At 38.7% G+C, this 18,711-nt stretch overlaps 1 protein-coding gene across 2 annotated transcripts in view; it reads right to left on the bottom strand.

Annotated features, from left to right (window-relative positions):
* The window catches only part of LDAH (lipid droplet associated hydrolase), a 106,730-nt gene that overhangs the window by 3,802 nt on the left and 84,217 nt on the right, over positions 1 to 18,711 (bottom strand). For both annotated transcript variants that reach the window (XM_042891683.1, XM_042891675.1), the window contains one exon: positions 10,959 to 11,041. In XM_042891683.1, coding sequence (XP_042747617.1) covers positions 10,959 to 11,041 — 83 coding nt within the window. The remainder of the gene's footprint in view (positions 1 to 10,958; positions 11,042 to 18,711) is intronic.

The raw sequence follows: 18,711 nt of genomic DNA, 5'->3' as shown, positions 1-18,711 counted from the left end.
TCTTAGTGTCAGTGCTAGACAAAAACTAGAGGTGAACCACTCAGTCACGTCACAGTAATGGCAACTATCACAGCCATAGAAGGGTCTGGATAGGAAAGGACCTCTAGAGATCATCTGGGTCACTCTCAGAAGCAAGACTTTTTTGCTTGGAGCATTTTATCTTTCTAAAATACTGCACTGTGTAAAGGACAGACAGGTTCCTTCAGATTGATGAGCCATTTTCTTTCATGAAAGAATGTGGAGCTATAATCCCATCAAATACCATTTTGTTTTGAACTTACTCCAATAAATTTGGTTAACAACAAGTCATCATTTTCCCCCTCAGCTTTGTATGCTATCGCTGTATTTTCGATTTCGATAAAGTAAATCAAGGGAGAGTGGTTGTCCAGGAGTGAGTAACATCCTACTCATTCAAACCTATACAAGAACAAGATTAATGATGAGGATTCTTTATACTAAAACGCTTGACTGCAGGTACCAGAAGGATGTTGATTGTTCAACCCATCACACACACAGCTTGGTGCAGTCCCACTACACTCATTTGTTTCACATTTCATTTCAGTACTTCAGTGAATAATTGAGCAACACTAACATAAATTAAAGGACAAGACATTTTCCTTTAATCACAGAAATCTTCAGTTCCATTATTTTTGTAGCCACGTGAAATAGAAGCAAATGCACCCTACTGGCCCACTGGGGTAGAGGTGGGCTAAGAGCCCAGACTGCATTTCACAAAATGTTACAAGTTTTTGTCTTGCTTTTCTCTTATTGAAGCCTGCCCAAATCTCAGACATTACTACTGACTATCCAAAATAGAATATCTCGGTTACATAGACACTAACCCAAGTTATGCTTCCAAGTATACGTGCATAAAACATAAACCATCCCTTGTCAGCAAACATCACTGGTTTTGTCACTAAGTAATTGCTGAAAACAAGGTATGTCACTTGTTTTAGCAGAAATTCTACTTTGATCTTGCTTTCAGAGGTGACTATTCATAAATCACAGGACGTCACATTGGCAAAAATTCTTCAGAAAAGCCAATGTGAAATGGCCAGCTGCATTCAAATTTTCTGTAAGCCAAACATCTGACCAAGTCATGTTCAACTCTGGACTCCGTTACCAGCAGATACAAAATTAAAGAATAAGAAACTGACAAGAAAAGCCATGGAGCAATTCCAGTTTATTGGAGTTCTCCTCGAAACCATCAGGCATTTTGATGGAGGACTCCTAGAATCTCATCACATGATTATTTAGAAAAAAAGATGAAAAGTCATTTACACTTACATAGGTGGATAAAGTACTTGGCTTAGTCTATGTGAACAGAGAAATGGGCTGTTCTCCAGATAGGGTTGTAACCTTGAGAACTCACAGATTTGGAAATGCTTAAACAAAAGATTTATGTGCATTCTTAGCTTGCCTCTAGTATATTTGCATTATGGTTTAATCTTTTACTGTATGATCCAAAGGATCCTTGACTCAATCAATCCACTGACAGGATGACATTCAGCTGATGAGCTGCTATTTGATAGTATATTTCTTTATAAATTCTGTGTGTGGTCTCAGTATTTATTTACCGCATATTTCATGGTTTACAGGCAGAATTTATTTTCTTATGTTCATTCCTCCAGCATGCAGCATGACGGTTTTTGCATGCTCACATTTGTTAATTTATTTCTGCAATGCCTTACTGGCCATTTTTATCTCCATTCTGCTGATGAAGACCACAGAGATTAATGTCAGATTACATACATTAATTTGAATGTACAGTGTTCAACGTTTAGGAGCTCATTTTCCAGTGTGCATAACATTATTCTTTCAGGAGAAACTAAGTCAAAGGATGCTCATCAGGATCCAGTTTGAGCTCCATTCACTAATGAGCATTCAATCCATGGGAACAGGCAACTGTTGGTTAAAATAATAATCCTCTAAAATGCCTACATCAGGATCTCACAACCTACTATTTTGTTCTTAAATTCTCCTTTATTGTGCTGCTCCTGATTTAAGGCATCGCCCAAGGTACCTGCTGTGAACAGGAGCTTTAAGACTTCAGAAACTAAGGTTCCACTTAGCAAAAATGGCCAGTATATTTACTAGCTACAGGCCTTGTCCAGTCTTCCAGTCTTCCCATGTGTGACTTCTGTCTTTCCCATCCAACCTTTCTGGTCTCAGTCTACTCATTGCTATCTCATTGTTTTAGCCTCCTTACCATATCGTTTCCAATTTTTACTACTTCTGGTTCTCATTCTAGTCTCAATTTCTCACCCTGCAAGTTCAAACTATAGTCTTATCTCTTCATCCCACCTGAGTTGCAATTCCAACACTTCTTTCCCATGGAATTCTCCACTTTTTAAAATTGGTCTAGAACCTCTGCTCCCTTATTTTTTGCACCGATGTTGGCGTGCGTGTTTTGTGTGCCGATGTGTGTATGTCTGCAAATCCACAACTTAAGCATAACTGTTTCTTAATTAGAAGATGCCAACAGCATTCAGAATTGTCTTCAAAATGCTTTCCTATGAATAGATTATTCTATAAGGTCTAACAGTAGGATTGTATTTAAAGTGGAAATTTTCAGTGATAGAGTAAAGAGCCTATGAAAACTGACAGTACTTCATCATCATTTGTGGCACTGCTGGGTTTCCCTCTGAATGACAAAATCTCTGTTCTTTGCCTTTGCCAACACCACACACAGACACAGGATTGACGTTAGGATGTTACCTGTTTTCCTAATATATTACGGGATATTCGTTTTAGACATATTTATACCAAAGTATTCAGAACTCAAACGTTCTCATCTTCATTTTAACATCGGTAGCTTTGCTACCGCAGCACATAGGCAGACATAATTAATGAGCCATGTGTAACCAGAGGCACATGGAATCTTCATTAACAATAGGAAACACTGGCGTGCAGTATATGATTTGCATGGATCTGTAAAGTACATATTTTCCTGTGGACTGTGCATGGCTGTAAAGACATCCTGAGTCAGCACAACCACTGAACCAGCAATGAAATACTGTTGCCAACCTAAGCATTCAGAAATGGTGAGTCAGGTCCCCAAAATAATGCAACTAGCTTAAAAATAATCAGATTTACAAAACAATAAATGGAAGGTTCTATTTTTCAGCTGTGCTTGAAGTTTTCAATATTTGTGTTTTTTAACTCTTCTGCCATCAGATCTGACTATGGGGGCAGAGTAAAGGGGATGTGCGTTACCTTTGCGATTTCAACAGTGTGTTTTAGATAGGTTGGCAATTTCAAACAGTTTGAAGTAACAGCAGACCTCTTGTAAGTCGTTTTACAATTCAATTGTTCAGAACTATTTTCAGACTTTGCTTCTGTAAAATAAAACACGAGCCAGAATACGGCTCTGCCAGTTGTGTACCATGTAATATGGTATGTGTATTCAGACACTGCACAATGACGGCAGCTGCTAAGTAAACATCAGAAGAATCTGAGATTGGTATCAACAGGATGTTTACATTTTAAAGAGTTTCTAAGAAAATAATAAAGATTTCCTGCAGTTGACTCCATTGGCACTTGTTTTAGTACACATGACAGTTCATAGAAGTATAAATTACAGAGAGATTTTTTTATGCCTCTTCTGTGGCCATCATAGGTCAATGCTGAAAAAGAAATCCAAAAAGCTAAAAAATATTAATTGAGTTTTCTCTGTCTCTCTGGAATTCGGTAACACTGTTGTACACGGACATTATAACAGCATTAGGATCTTATTACTTCAGCGGGCACCACTTCAGCTGATGGCAAAGAGCAAAGGACTGATCTCTGTGCATATGAACTGACGGCACATGTGCAACGGCAAACAAGACTGGACCAGTGTCCTTGCTGAAATCCTTGTGTCAGAGGCAGTAATTCTTATCAGTGTCACTCTCACATGCATTCTCGATGAGGCAGTAACTTCTCCCTGGTGACATCTCTCTGAAGTAATAGTTTCATTTGCTCTTGGATTAAAACTAGTTTAAAAGGTATTAGTTCTGAATTAACTGTAGATTCAATCAAGATTTTTAAAAAATGACGTAGCTTCTCCAGACTAATGACAGTGCCTCCACTTTATCCTGCCAAAAGAGTAGTGTTAAGTGACACTGGGACACACTGATTTGGACATGTTGGGGTTTTTGGTTTTCTTTTGTTTCTGGACTTGCTTCGGTTGTGCTTTGGCTTTATTGATCAGTTTCTGGGAGGAATTCAATTGCCCTAGGAAGACCTAAATGTCTTGGGATCTTGTTCCCCAAGACACCAACTCTCTCCCCTCATGATCCTGCCATGGTTGAGATCAGTTGGTTTGACAGCAAGGTCTTTGGAACTTGCTTCTTGGCTTGTTTAACCAGAACTGGGATTTATCAACTTTCCAAGCACCGTGTGAAGCCAAACTTCTGGTGGAGCACTTTGAGAAGAGGAAGCTGACAATCTGAGGTACATAATGCAATTTTTACGCACTAACCTGTAGGGTCTGTAGCAAAGGTGTAATGGAGTTCCAGCATTGGTGGTGATTTTATTTAACATAAGGAATATGTCCAGTTTTGCTAGACTAACATAAGTAATAAACAAAACCATCTTCCTCACTGCAATAGTGGATAAACATTTTGCTTTCATTGAAATTAAGATGCAAGGCATTACACACAGCCAGGAGGAGCAGCTACTTTGCACAACTACATGTTAATCATCTCCTCGTGTCATGTATGGTGTTATATCAAATGGACAGAGCATAGCCTCTTTCCTCTCATGCTTTTGTCAGTGCCAACTGGAAATTCAGTAAACTGAGGAAATGGAAAGGGTTCCTCTGTTTGGCTACCTCCATAACTTCTGTTAGCAATGTTACTGCCAGCTCTGCATGTAGGCCCAAGAGATCAAGCAAGCCAATTCTATTTCCACTTTTTTACAGACAACAAAGGCCAAACTCAATGCAACGTAAAAATGTACTTTTAAGAAGGATGCATGAGCCTTACTGACAAACCAGGCTGATTAACTTTTTTATACTGTGTTACTTTTAAAGACTTAGAAACCTTCCAAGGGTATATATTTAGATGCAACATGAATATCTCAGAAGTCAAGGCTGTATAGCTATGAAAATAAAAACAAACATACCTGAAACCACTATTTGAGCAATACTACTGCTGGGCCAGATTCTTCCAACCGTATCTACTGTAATAAAGCCTGATGCTACCTACATTCTGGGAACTTTATCTCTAGAGACTCAGTCAGATCTCTCTTGCAACAACAGGATCAGCAATGGGCCACAAATGACAAATTTGTTCACTTCTGTGAAATGAACTTTGTGACACAGCGAGGGATGGTAAGTATCTCCTTGGTGTTTAAGGTTGCCCAGAGAGGGGGTGGATAATCTGTCCCTGGAGACACTCAAGGTCAGGTTGGATGGAGCTCTGAGCACCTTGATGTAGCTGTAGGTGTCCCTGTTCATTGCAGAGGAGTTGGACCAGATGGCCTTTAAAAGTCCCTTCCAACTCAGGCAGTTCTATGATTCAATGATCGTACCAGTCAGATGGTAACTTCTTTTTAGGTACTCTTCAGAAGGCTGTGGAAATATTGCTGTCTTTGATAGTTTTGTGGAGCACACACTTTACGCCCATCCCATCACACTACAGAATCCTGGAAGTCCATGTCACTGCCTTTTTATTGGAATACCACACAGCAAGAATGATGCTAAGAGGAGTTCAGCTACACAAAAAATATCACAGAAAACTACACTGTGGCCCACTAAGCTTCTTGAGATCCTTTTCCATTGAGGAGAGAAAGTGTTGATCCCTGATCAGGCATTCTGGGTGCTTCAAAGGGAAGGCTTTTTTTGTGGCTAAATGACACAGGCACCAAAATCCCCGAGCACTTGTGTAACTTCCTCAGCTTCAACTCTGTACCTCCAGGGAGTGCAGGCCAAAGAGGATGTGAGTCCAGCCAAAAAAAGAGGTGTTCTTGGCTCAGGAGAGCACTTTGCACCTATTCAAAAAAAGCGTCTGGAAGGTTTTTCACAAATGTAGGCAAGCAACTCACTGAAGCTGCGGGCAGGCAAAATATTTGTAGTATTCTTTTAACCGCTTATCTTCAGATCGTGCTTCTCTCACTGGGAGTAATTACTAAACTCCCATGGATGCCTACTGAAACCTGAACAAAAACACTGGGCAACATCAAACCAAATGCTCCAGGCGTCAAAATAGTTCTTGGTTGCTCAGGTTTTTAAATTTTACTTAATACAGTTTTCCAAAAGAAAAATGCAACACTTCACATTTCTGTGGAAAGAAAATATCTCATTTTTTGCTATTTTTACTTCAGATATCTGTGTATCAGTATCAGCTTAGTTCATACTCTTGGACAACACTTTCTCTATGGTATGGCTGATGAGATATAAACTTGCATTACTTTGAATTCTAAATTCACCACAGAAATATGCAGGAAATGGTAAATATGCACTTCATTCCTTTATTTTTCAAATGATAATTTCTTCCCCACCTAAACATCTACAAGCTAAGTTATAAGCCACCCACAACACAAACTTCCTCAATGTGAGAGAAAATATTAATGTGTCCCTACATGTCCAGTATATTTTTTTTCCCATGATTAAAAATCATTCTTCTCAGACAATGCATTTTTTCATCTTTGTAACACAGCTTCAGATGTTTCTTGTCCTTTTCCTTATACAGTCAATGTATCTGCTCCACCAAATCACTGTCAAGACTAAACTGAAGAAGCAGACAGACATTTTTTTCATTTAATATGCTAATCAAAATAATAATCATTTCCAGTTGCTGGAGGAGATGACTTGTGGTCTTAAGAAATTATGATCCACTACAGGAAGATCACTGCCTAACAGATCCATGACTTGAAGTCTATTGGAGCTTCTGCATTGATTTCGGTGAGCTTTGGAATGGATCCTACACTTCAAAGTAGGACTGATGTGTATTCTACACAGTGTAATGAGTTAAAAAAAAAAAATCACAATAATCACAATAAAAGTTGTTTAAATAAAAGGTGTTTTAAAAAAACACAATAAAAGGTGATTTTCTTTTACAAAACATCCTTTGTAAGCAGCCTAGTTCTACCCTTTAATGCAATTCCTTTTTGATTACAACAGGATTACCAGCTTACCTGCCACAATGAAAGACAATAAAGCTGAGGCTTAAAATAAAACAATCAATGTGGCATAATGCAAAGTTAAAAAGTAGAGAGTTCTTCTATAAATATATAATTGCCCCAAGGACGCCAGTGAATGTCCAATATAACCATTTTTTCTTTTAAAATTGTTATTCTATATGTAAGACCTCAGTGACGCTCAATGCTGATTCGTTTCTTTAGAAATGCTGAATTACACCAACTTCCTTTTGTGCAAGAAATACAATAACCTTCTTCTACTACAGTAGTATCTTTCCCTCCAGTTTCTGTTAGGAAAGAGAGCTGGTGTTATTACAGTGAAAGAAAGAAGCTCTGCTGGCTTAGACATAATCACCTAATTAGTTCTCATAGCTTAGCAAATCGTATGTTAGCATCCCCTGCTCTATTTGTTTGGATTTTGTGATTACTCGCAACTCTCTGTGCTGGTGCAAGAAGAAGCCTACCCTCATGTACTGCTTGATCCAGATGTAACTTTAGAGCCTGTATTTTAAATGCTCTACTGTATATTATTTTGTCAGAAGATAGGTCTCAACCCTCTTCATACAATTCCATTGCTATTTAATGTGCATACCATCTGTTTTTAGATTATAAGTGAAATACCTTAATTAACTTTCCCAAAAATATGCCAGCTCCTATTCTTCCAACACAGATCTGAGCAATTAGCACTGTTAGAATCTGAAGGGATCTGAAGGGAATATTTCTCCCGGCTCCTACCTAGCAATAATTACAGTCAAACATAGACACATGGAAAGACTGAAATAATTTAGTGTCTCTTCTTCTTTCTTCTTCAGATCACAGAATGCAAATATGATCCAGAAATAACTTTTCAATTCCACAGCAGCTGGCAAAGTCAGGTGTTAAGATTGGCTTTTAGAGCATGATCACAGCGACCACTAAACAGTGTAATTTTTTTGAAGTGACAGCTTGCCAGTTCTATAGCAACTTGGACTACAGTTCCTGTTTTTATAAACTTCCAACCTTCATAAGTTAAGGCCATTTTTATTGTCAATACACTTCAAATTTAACATAATGCCAACTCAAAAAATTTTCCTTAATTTTTACATTCCCCAAAATTGCTAGAAGAATGAAAAAAGAGAAGTATTTAGCTTCCCTTTTAGACCTGCTTTCTCTTTGGTTTGCCTGCTGTTTGCAAGCTCGCTTCAGCGTTCTGTTTACATGAATATGTTTGCCACTTTGAAAGTATGAGGACACAGAAGAATCAATAAAGGAAAGTTAACACAGGTTTGAAAATGCTTCTGTGTGCCAAGGCTGTGCTTAGACTGACAGAGTCAACAACAGCACAGATGAAGCAGAGACACCTGCAAACTCTTACTGCTGGCTACCAGCCTTCATTCAGCACAAGAAATAAGCATTTTGGTAATCTGCAGCATCTGAGCAGAACTTCTGGATTCACTGGAGCTACAGTGAATTGTTAGCTCTATCATCCTCATTCAGCCAAGCTTTTATGCTTAACTCTAAGCATGTGCTTGTAATTATAATTTCCACAAGCATTCAAGATCTGACCCTGGAAACTCTTCACTTTCATACCCTGACTAATCCTATGCAGAGTCTTACTCTTTCAGGGCCCTGAGGGTGCTACTAGGTCCTCAGCAGCCTCCTCTGGGACCTTCACCCACAATCCCTGCTGTGGGTCCAGGCTCTCCATCATTATGCACCTCCATCACCATCCCTGGGCCTTCAGCCTTTACCTGAGCTCTCAGCCTTTGCCCTGGGCCTTTAGCCTTTGCCCATGCTACTAGTTCTGCTAAGAGCTAGCCTCTGCCTCTTTCTTGTACTGACACTGGACCTATAATGTACACAGCTTGTTGCTGGATGACTCCCACCTCATAGCTTGCCTCCTGTCATCGAAAAGAATCATAGAATTATTTGAGCTGGAAGGGTCTCTTAGAGGCCGTTGATCAGGGACACCTACAGCTCGATCAGGTTGCTCAGACCCACATCCAGCCTGATCTAGAATGTCTCCAGGGACTGGGCTTCCACCACCTCTTTGAGCAACCTGTTCCAGTGTCTTTGGTCAGCTCTCCTGGATAGGCTTCAGACCCATGTCATAGCCCCGTCTCTGTGGCTGTCACTTCTTGCTCCTGATTGGATTCTCTTTCTTATTGTACTGCTTTGCCTGGGAGAGTTGATGGATTCTGTTGCCATCACTGTACTCTGCTTCCCCTTCTGTGGGAGACCACCCCGTTTGGTTCAGGGTCACTCTCCACTCACAAAGCCTCTCAACAAGCAGGCAGACCTTGCTGCTCCCTAACACTCAAGAGATGCAAATCGGTCAGTAAAACCAGCAGTTTCCCTTTGAGATCATTAGGCTTTGGATCAACCCATGGAAAATTTTATTTAAGACAATGAGAGTACTTGTGTTCTGTAAGATGAGCCCTTCAGTTTCTTCACTGAGTTTTCTCCCCAGGTGCAAGAGAATTTCAAATGCTTTGCAACAACAATGCGAAGCAATATGAATGCCTAGTGCAGTGTCATGCTCCTTAGTCACGTGTGCTATTTTGACTTCTTTTTAAACAAATTAGAATGGAACCATCTGAACATACTTTTCAAATTGCAGAGAAGGCAGTGGGATGTCAACTGTACATCAGTTCTCAGCCAAAAAAAAGAAAGATTAATTTATTAAGTGAACTTTGTACCTTATCTATTTACAAGACACAAAGTAATCTCATAGAAATCTTGGACCTTTGTTCTAGAGAATTACATTCTCTAAGGAAGATCTCTGCCAGCACAAAGAGCTGGAATCATTCTTTCAGTATAAAGTCAGTCTCAGTATAAAAAAGGGAAAGAAGGGAACACTATAGAGTAATATATGTTATATTGATTATCTAATCACACAGCAGCTACACCAATAGTGTTTTATTAAATGTGGCAGTTTTCTGGCTCATCAGCCTTCTGGAATGGTCTGGCTAGTAAATTCTCTCAGCCTACAAAACAGGGCGACCACATCAAAACTTCAAATTAGGAACAGTTCCTGGCCTGTGTCAACTCCAGAAACATGTCTGAGAATCGACTGAGAGAACGCTAATCGATGTAGACCAAAACTGAACCAGAACCTGTTTCAATGATTAATCTGTACAGTTGAGAAAGTTCACCACGGGGGAAAGGTCCTTGTAACTATTTAGTTTACAGCAGTAGCTTCAGTCTCCAAGCAGTGCAGCATCCATCCTCACCTTATACAGTTGAATGGCTGAACTGTGTATATTTTGCTGACTCCTCTCTTGTAAGTTTTGATATCATGGGAAAATCAAACCTGCAGAATCCCTTGATATTAAGTGATCTCAAGTTGAAAATGTCATGGATCAGATTCTACTCTTGGTCACAGTGATCTAGATGACCTGAGCAGATCTGCAACGCAGGAGGTGCATGTTGTATTTCATCTGTCCAGCAGCAAAGCAGAGGATCTGCTCAAGCAGTCTGAACTTATGTTCTGGCTGACTGTCTGCCTGTCAGATCAGAACCCACATTAACTACTGGCCTTGCTGCATGTCTCAGGCTTAGCCAGAACACAGGCGTACCTCCACCAGGAATACCATACAAGCAAGGACAGAAGGAGGAAGGAGTGCTGTGACATACTAGACTTGGTAGTGGTGAATACTACATCTACAAATGCGTAGGTTAATGACACTTTAATGATCTGCAATCCTTTGATGGTTTCTCCAAACCAATGGAAAGGTTTTAACATAAAATCAGAATCAATCCTAACGAAATTCTGGTTTTGCAATTATGTAATAGGATATAACATTTTTTCCATGCATGTGGGCTCCCCATGAAAACTCTGAGAATTAGGAAGTTACCTTCTTTAAGTTTTGCTTTATGGTTGTACTGTCTCTCTCCACAACCTTCATCATTTCTTGGCTGGCCATATACAAGATGTTGGCTGCAGAAAAAGAAACATGCAACAAAGCAATTACATGGCAAGTCTTTCACAAAAAGCTATGTGGGCCCAATCCTACAAAAAAGTAAGGCAACTAGAGCAGTCCTCAACTTGACAATCCCACTGGAAAGAATCCCACTAACAGAAATGGCAGAATATATCTCACTTAATTGAATCATCAAGAAAGCATACAGAAAATACATTACCCCAACTGCTTATTTGATTACTAGAAACGGAAAGACAGCTTTGGAACATGACTCCATCCACCTATCTCACAGACTTCTGAATCAGCCTGTGGTGATGGCTCTTTCCAGACCAGAGAAGGAACTTTGATGACTACCTGTCACTACACACTTTAGGTGGGTAAATGTAAGTATGATAAATCATCTGTTAAGTGTGGGCTTTTAAATACAAAGCACATGTTAAAAGATACTATTAATGACTACATTATTAAATCACTGACATTTCAAAATGAAAGCCATTCAAATATTCAATACAAAAAAAAAAAAAGATAGATGATAAAAATAATGGTAAATAAAATATCATCAAAACTTGCAATTCTGAATAATATCAATGGTACTTACCCAAACAGAACTAGACACAGTTTACGAAAACCAATGGAGGACTACTAAAGGATAAATAACTGAAGTATTTCAATTTTCAGGTCCTGGATTAACTGAAAATATTCTAAACTACTGATTTATTTTCTGAAAAAAATGAGAAAAGAGCAATGCTCATGACTTTTTTAAATACGAACCAATGAAGTTTTGTGTGCAAATACTTAATGACAGTACTGGGCCTGAAATTGTTATGAGACAATCTCAAAATGTGTGATAACAGGGGAAATGGCAATTACACAGGCCTTTGATGGTGATCAAAACATGAGCTGACTAACTTTCAGCAATGCTGAAGGAACAGAATGCCACTGCAGAGATGAGTGATGGCTCCAAAGAGCAAATGTCAGAAGACAAAAACAGTGCTCTCGAGTGAAAAACAAGATCCTAGAAAGAACTACCCACTTCTGAGTCAGCCAAAGAAGATGCAATTCTGTTCTATGCCTGCAGAGCTCTGATTTTTTCAATCAAACGCTGAATGCAGCTAGTGCAAGACAAAAGGGTTGCACATGTGACAGCATATAAACAATTCAGCAAATCATGCAAAAATATACTTATCCCACTCTATTCTGCCAGGCAGAGGGGCCTCAGTCTGGTCTTGTAAACTTGTCATCTAACCCTGTGGTACAAGTGGCACAGTTGGCAAAAGTCTGCCCTTCTACATCTAAGTTGAAGTCCTGATACTTGTCTTCCTTTTCCTATTCAGCTCCAGACAATGCACAATTATAAACCTTTGCACCTTTGTTTTTAGAAGAACATCTTAGAGTGCGCCTTCAAAAATCGTCTCAGTGAACCTTAAATAAGAGGTACAAAAGAACATTAAGAATTCCCAATGTATTTCATTAACTTCAGATTGATTCCCGTTTCTAATGTGGCAAATATGGATTTAATGCTCAAAATATAAATGTTCACCTATAAATGAAGCTATCTGCCTGTTAAAAGCACTGCTCTGTGTCAGAAAGAAAAGCAATACATCTAGTCCAGCTCCCCTACAGTGAGTAGAGACACCTACAGCTCGACCAGGTGCTCAGAGCCCAATCCAGACCAACCTTGCTTGTCTCCAGGGATTGGGCATCCACCACTGCACTGGGCAAGATGTTCAGAAAAAGGTTTATCATTAGTAGGACACAGTGAACAGCCAACCTGCAGTCAGAACTTCTGCCATTACCTCGCAGAATCAGCAGTGAATGGAAGGCAGGGACGAACATCCAGTTGGGAGAACCTGGCACACATCAGTCTGCTCAGTGTTACTGGGATTCTGCATGCATCTCTCTACTCCCAGTTCATGCATACAGCACAAATACATAATTGAGCAATACATAAGTGCTCCTGTGCTCCCCATCTCTCATCTGACAAGTTTCTCCATCCTACCATCTTGTTCATATTTCTGCAGTAAGAAAATAAGAAATGAAGTGGAATTCACACACTTAGTAAGCAATCAGTCAGAAAGATCCTAAAATTAAAACTGCTGAATGGTAACTGCAAAGGTGATAATGACATTACTTTAATTGGGACTGCCTCTGAAGACTTGTATAATGTGTAAGAAGGGGAACTGGGAAGGCAGGATTAAGCTGAACAGGATGAATGGCAAGGTTCAAGAGTCTCTTTCCACCAAACAGAAATCTTTAAAATTTTGGAAACCTGATCCCAGGGAAGCCAATAAACAGGAACTTAAACTTCAGCAGGCATTAAGTAAGAGGAAATTGCAAAGAGCAAAAGTAGGTTTCCAAGAACAAACATCACAAGAATTAAAAACAAACAATAAAATATTCTTTAATCATATCAGAAACAGGAAGCCTACAGCAGAACTGGGGAGTCTAACAGATAATCACAGGCTAAGGGAGCTGCTAAGGAAGATAATTACACTGTTTGGAACTTAAATGATTTTCCTTTTCATGCATCCACCTTTCTTGTCCAAAACATTTAGGAGGTTTCTACTCCACGTGCTTTTTCTAGCCATAACAATGACTTCTATCTGCATAGTGAGGTACCACAAAGTAGCAACAGTGGAGAACACAGAATACATTAGAATCATCAGGGCAAGACTGTACCTATCAGAGCTGTAAAGAGCCTTAAATACAGAATTGCTGAGTTCATGGCATTCCTACTATGTAAGAAAATGATGTCCAATCACTACTGATTTCTCAAAGGAAAATAGCTTTTTCCTTATCCATAATTTCTTGAACATTTCAGTGAACACAATCAGACGACAATAATTACTGATCTTCTAAATGCTCTCTGTTACAATTTCACACCATAAACTGCATACGAAGGTAAACAACTGTGAAGTGAAAGGCTGTAATGGATTAAGGAATATTTTGGAAGCAAAGCAAAAAGACTAGATCATTTTCATCACAGAAAGGAATAAAGACTAAATTCATCCCAAATACGGTGAAGTAGTGATTACTACTAATACCTGTAAAAATCACTGAACACAGCTGGTGAACTGATCATTTATGGGGTGGGTTAATTCACCACCTCAGATGATTTTTCACCTTTAGAACTTAACCATCTCAACGTGAGTTAAACATCTGAACTGAGGTGAGATGAGTCCTGGTCTGAGATTTAGTCCAGCTCCATGTATGAAGTCACGCATTACTTAGTTCTTAATGGTCTGATCAAGAGTAGTTATAATTAGTAGTTTACTAACAGCATTTGCTCAGGTAATTTATGCAAGTCAGTTTGTGAGGCAGGCAGTGAGAAATGTGAAAGTGACCTAAACAGCAGAGAGAAAACATCAACTCAGTAAACAGAATTCAAATTGAAGAAATGTTAAGTAGCCTACATGCATAAGAGCACAAACTATTCTTTTCCCTCAGAAGCTTCTAAATTAATGCAAGGAAGGAAATCAGAAATTCGGAGACCCATCAGATAAATGTTACTCACTATGCATATTTACTCAAAAATGCAATGAAGTTATGCATTATGTTTCATAAATAATAAGAATTCGATGATGAAGAATTCTGCAGTACCACTGTGTATGCCCTACAACATGAATGAAGAGCATGCATCTGAAGCAGTGTGCGCACTGAGTGTCACTGTGGGATACTGCACAACTAAGAACAGTGGTGCAGCCAGAGAAGTGAAGTTAAAGAAGTGTTGTTACCAACAGTCACAATATTTATTACACAACTGTATTTCCCTGTCTTACAGGGCCACACATTAAAGTGCAGAAGAATAAAAGGAAGTACTTCTTTAAAGTTGTATGCCATTATCTATGAACCTTACTGCCACAGGAAAGTGCTAAGCATGGATCTTTGCCACGGAGGCATTCTCATCCAAGCATGCTGCCCTAAGCTCCTCCTTTATCCAGCAGATAAAATTAATGCAAGTAATCTTAGGGCAAATATACACGAAAAGGTGGTTAATTTTTGTTTCTAACAATCTTTCCTGATCCCCACTTTCCACTCACACAGCTGTCTAATAGTTGTTTCAGGTATCTCGTACTTCTCGAATGTTGTTATAAGGGCACTATGGGAGACGATGTAAAAATCCTTATTAAAGTCAAAACATCCCAAATTTACTGCTTTCCTTTAAACCACATTACCTTGCAAAGCTATACTGAAAGAGATACCACTCTAGAACACAAACAGTAACTTTTAACTTTCTTCTCTCTTGCTGATGCAACTTCTTTAGAGAAGCTATTTTTCTCACAAGCAAAGTCACAAGTTCAGGGAGAAATCCCTCTGCTATTTCCTCAACTATACTCTGCTAACCTTGGCATTTTTTGTATATTTATCTCTTTCCTATTAGAAAAAATAAAATAAAATAAAATTTAAAAAAAAAGCTTTTCTGTTTCATTATTACATGAATACTGAGCTGCTTTTTCAAAGAACTCAGAAGAATTCACTTCTTTTTTGTGCCTAATTAGAAAGCCATCTCAAAGGGCTCCCAGGGACTGTTATTTCGAGCAGCTCTGAAAATCAGGCTGTGAAGTGGCCACAGTCAAGGAAGGTAAGATACATAAAAAGAGTGGTCTCAGAAATCTTTCCTCGGCCTGTGCGAAGGAAGGTTGCCTTGTGAGATTCTCCTGGTCAGTGCCTGTCACCTGCTCTGCCAGATCTTGAAAAGCTCCCATCAAATGCTAATACTTGCCTTGGCTGCAAATCTCTTTAGATTCCCAGGATCATTATCAGGAGTCCTACAGCCCTGAAAAATGTTCATTGTTTTTTTTCAAGGACAATATAAAATGCAACCCAGAGCCCATGTGCTGAAATTACTGAATGATAAAGCAGTCTCACCAAAATTTGCAGAATGAGTCACTGCACAAAATAAAGCCCATCCAGGAACATCCAGGAACCTGGCCCAAAATGCTAACATGGGAAATCCCCATAACTGACGATATGGAAGTTGTATCACAGTTGTCACCTTGGTGTCCATGATGAAATTAGGAGCAACGCAGCTTTGGTGTTTGGCATTTACTACTGTGTCTCACCACTTGCTGAAATGAGAAATGTATGGGCCTTAAAAGGAATCTAAGATTGAAATTAGTATCCTGAGAAATCATCGCATGTGAAAGATAAGACTGAACGTCAGATGCCATGATAACATGGGTTTTGCAGGCTTAACAACTCCTGATGTGAAGAGCATTGTAGAAATATAAGAACTATTAATTAGTCCTTAAAAATACATTTATTTAACAGTAATGAAATTTATAGAGCTAAACTGGTCATGTCCCTTTGTAGTTGCTCATTACTACCTTTAGAGTTGATTTTACAATCATCAAACAATAAAATCTTCAAAGTAATCTGATAAAGAATACATCAAAACCAGTGCTAATACCTAAATACCCAAAGTTAGTATGTGCCTTATATAATTTAATTTCTATTTCATTATTTAATTATTAGCATCACAATTTATATTTGCTGAATTTCAATTAGTTCTTTAAGTAAAGCCAAAGAAGGCTTGGAGGACACAATTCTACACACACACATATACTTCTGCATATGATCTGCTGCCTCATTGCTTTAAACAGGGATGCTCAAAGTAATGAAGTTAGATGTTTGAAGGATCAGAACCTTCCTGTATTTTAACCAAAGTAAGTCTTCAATCAAGCTGTAATTTGGTTCAACTGTAATAAATTCATCTTGTCATGAAATGAATTTGTATACATCAGTGCTGACGTGAGCTTTATTAGAAGTTGCTCAATGGACACAGTGTTCTACTGAAGCAAGGCAGTTCAGTCTCCTTTCTGAAGGACAAAATTAACTTGTGATTGTCACTTAGAGGACTCACTGCGGCACAGTGACAGTGAGATGTGTGAAGGAGATGATCACCAAACTCATTGGTTCCTTTGGTAACCAATATATATATATATATATATATATATTGGATATATAGATCTCAAAATAAGAACTGAACTCTCATGGAAATGAATGTGATCACCTCAGAGCTCTGCTAAAAAACAGACACAAGGAATGGAAAGCATGTTACCCAGCAAAGACAGGTTGAAAGAATGAGGCCAGGGCTGAACCCTAAATCCTGGCTCACAGTGATAAATCATCTCCATCTACTGAGAATGCATGAACTCCAGTGCTCTTCTGAAGAGAATCCGGAAGGAGCATTCTTCTCACATCCTTCGCATGAATGGCAAAAGCCCCTTACCTCTATGTTCTCTATTTAGGAAGTGAGCTCATAAAGATCTGTTAGCCTTGAATCAGTCTAAAACTTCTGAAGGCACAGAAGCTCTCCACTTCTCCTGCTGAAGTATTTTTGTTCATCAAGTTTCACAGCTTAAGGCCAACGTTAGCAATTTTTTTTTCTTCTGAATTTTCTTGGTCTAATCCCATTCCTTTAAATTGTTTTGCAGGTCTGATATATTACAACATGGCCTAGGTCACTGGGATAATCCAAAACACAGAAAGCAGAGAACATAACATCAGTGTCCACAGGGCCCGGGCCTCTGCAAATATCCACTCACGTGGATATTTTACATAGCAGTTAGGAAAGGAAAAGCACTTCTCATGCACAAATGAAAGGAGTGAAAAAGGAACATACAAAAGAAACATATCACTGTGAGTGGAGAAGCTGTAGAACTCCACATCATTTTTTATAGTCAATTCCAATTCAAGCTGCTGTTGCCTCTTGTAAATCATAGCCAAGTAATTAGAATTTAATAATGAAAAAAAAGCTATTGTAAATTATACATTATTATAAATAATAAGGTCTAACAAATTAGAAGTGAAATCAACGTTTCAAAAGGCAAATACCACGGATACCATTCTTTTAACTCATAATAACTTCTCAAAATAGCATAACTTCCTTCTATGCAGATCTTTTATATATGCTGCTTCACAGATTAACCTGAAATGGAAGCCTTTCATTTATTCACAGGTCAGATTTAAGAAATTAACTGCCAACTTACTTTCTCCCCATGATCCTGCCAATGACCTTTCTCCTGCCCCAGTAGGATCATTCCCTCTCCACGGATTAAAGGTGATTAAGGATCAGTGTCAGTTTAGTCTCATACATTTGCTAAGCAGAGACGACAAACTGTGCCAAAACGTGTTTGATTTATTTGTGGTGGTTTTGTGATAGAGGAAGTCTGATTGGGCTCAAATCAAGGATCCAGAAAAGAAAAGAGTGCTTTATATCATTGGTAGCTCTTTAACCCAGAGTGTCACAGCAAGGACTTAATATCCTTCAACTAAATTATTAGTTTTCACAAACAGTAATGACTGAAATCAATCAAGCTTTTCAGTGCTTAGGGTTATTTAACCGCCAATTCAATTAGCCAGTTGTTAGGTGAATACCTGCATCTACTGAGCTCAAACAGACTGATGTATCCACAATGCAGTCAAGCAAATGAAATATGAAATAAAAGATTTCCTGATTCAGAAGAAACACATGTCTAGCAGCATTGTTACTACTTTCTGAAGATTTTAGAACTAAATCCTAACTGATACGTTGTCAGTAGTCTCAATGGATATGCTGGAAGTTGGAAAACTGTGCTAAAGTGAAGAAACATGATTCTAACCTGGGAGAGAGAAAATTTCTTTTCATACTCAAATCTTGAAGTGAGACAGAGATTTCCTGTTCTTGCACTGAAGTAATTGTTTT

This window comes from Lagopus leucura, unplaced genomic scaffold, assembly GCF_019238085.1.
Source record: "Lagopus leucura isolate 7727_CA_CO unplaced genomic scaffold, USGS_WTPT01 Super-Scaffold_73, whole genome shotgun sequence".
In the NCBI taxonomy this organism is placed as follows: Eukaryota; Metazoa; Chordata; class Aves; order Galliformes; family Phasianidae; genus Lagopus; species Lagopus leucura.
This window is presented reverse-complemented; position numbering and strand designations above follow the sequence as displayed.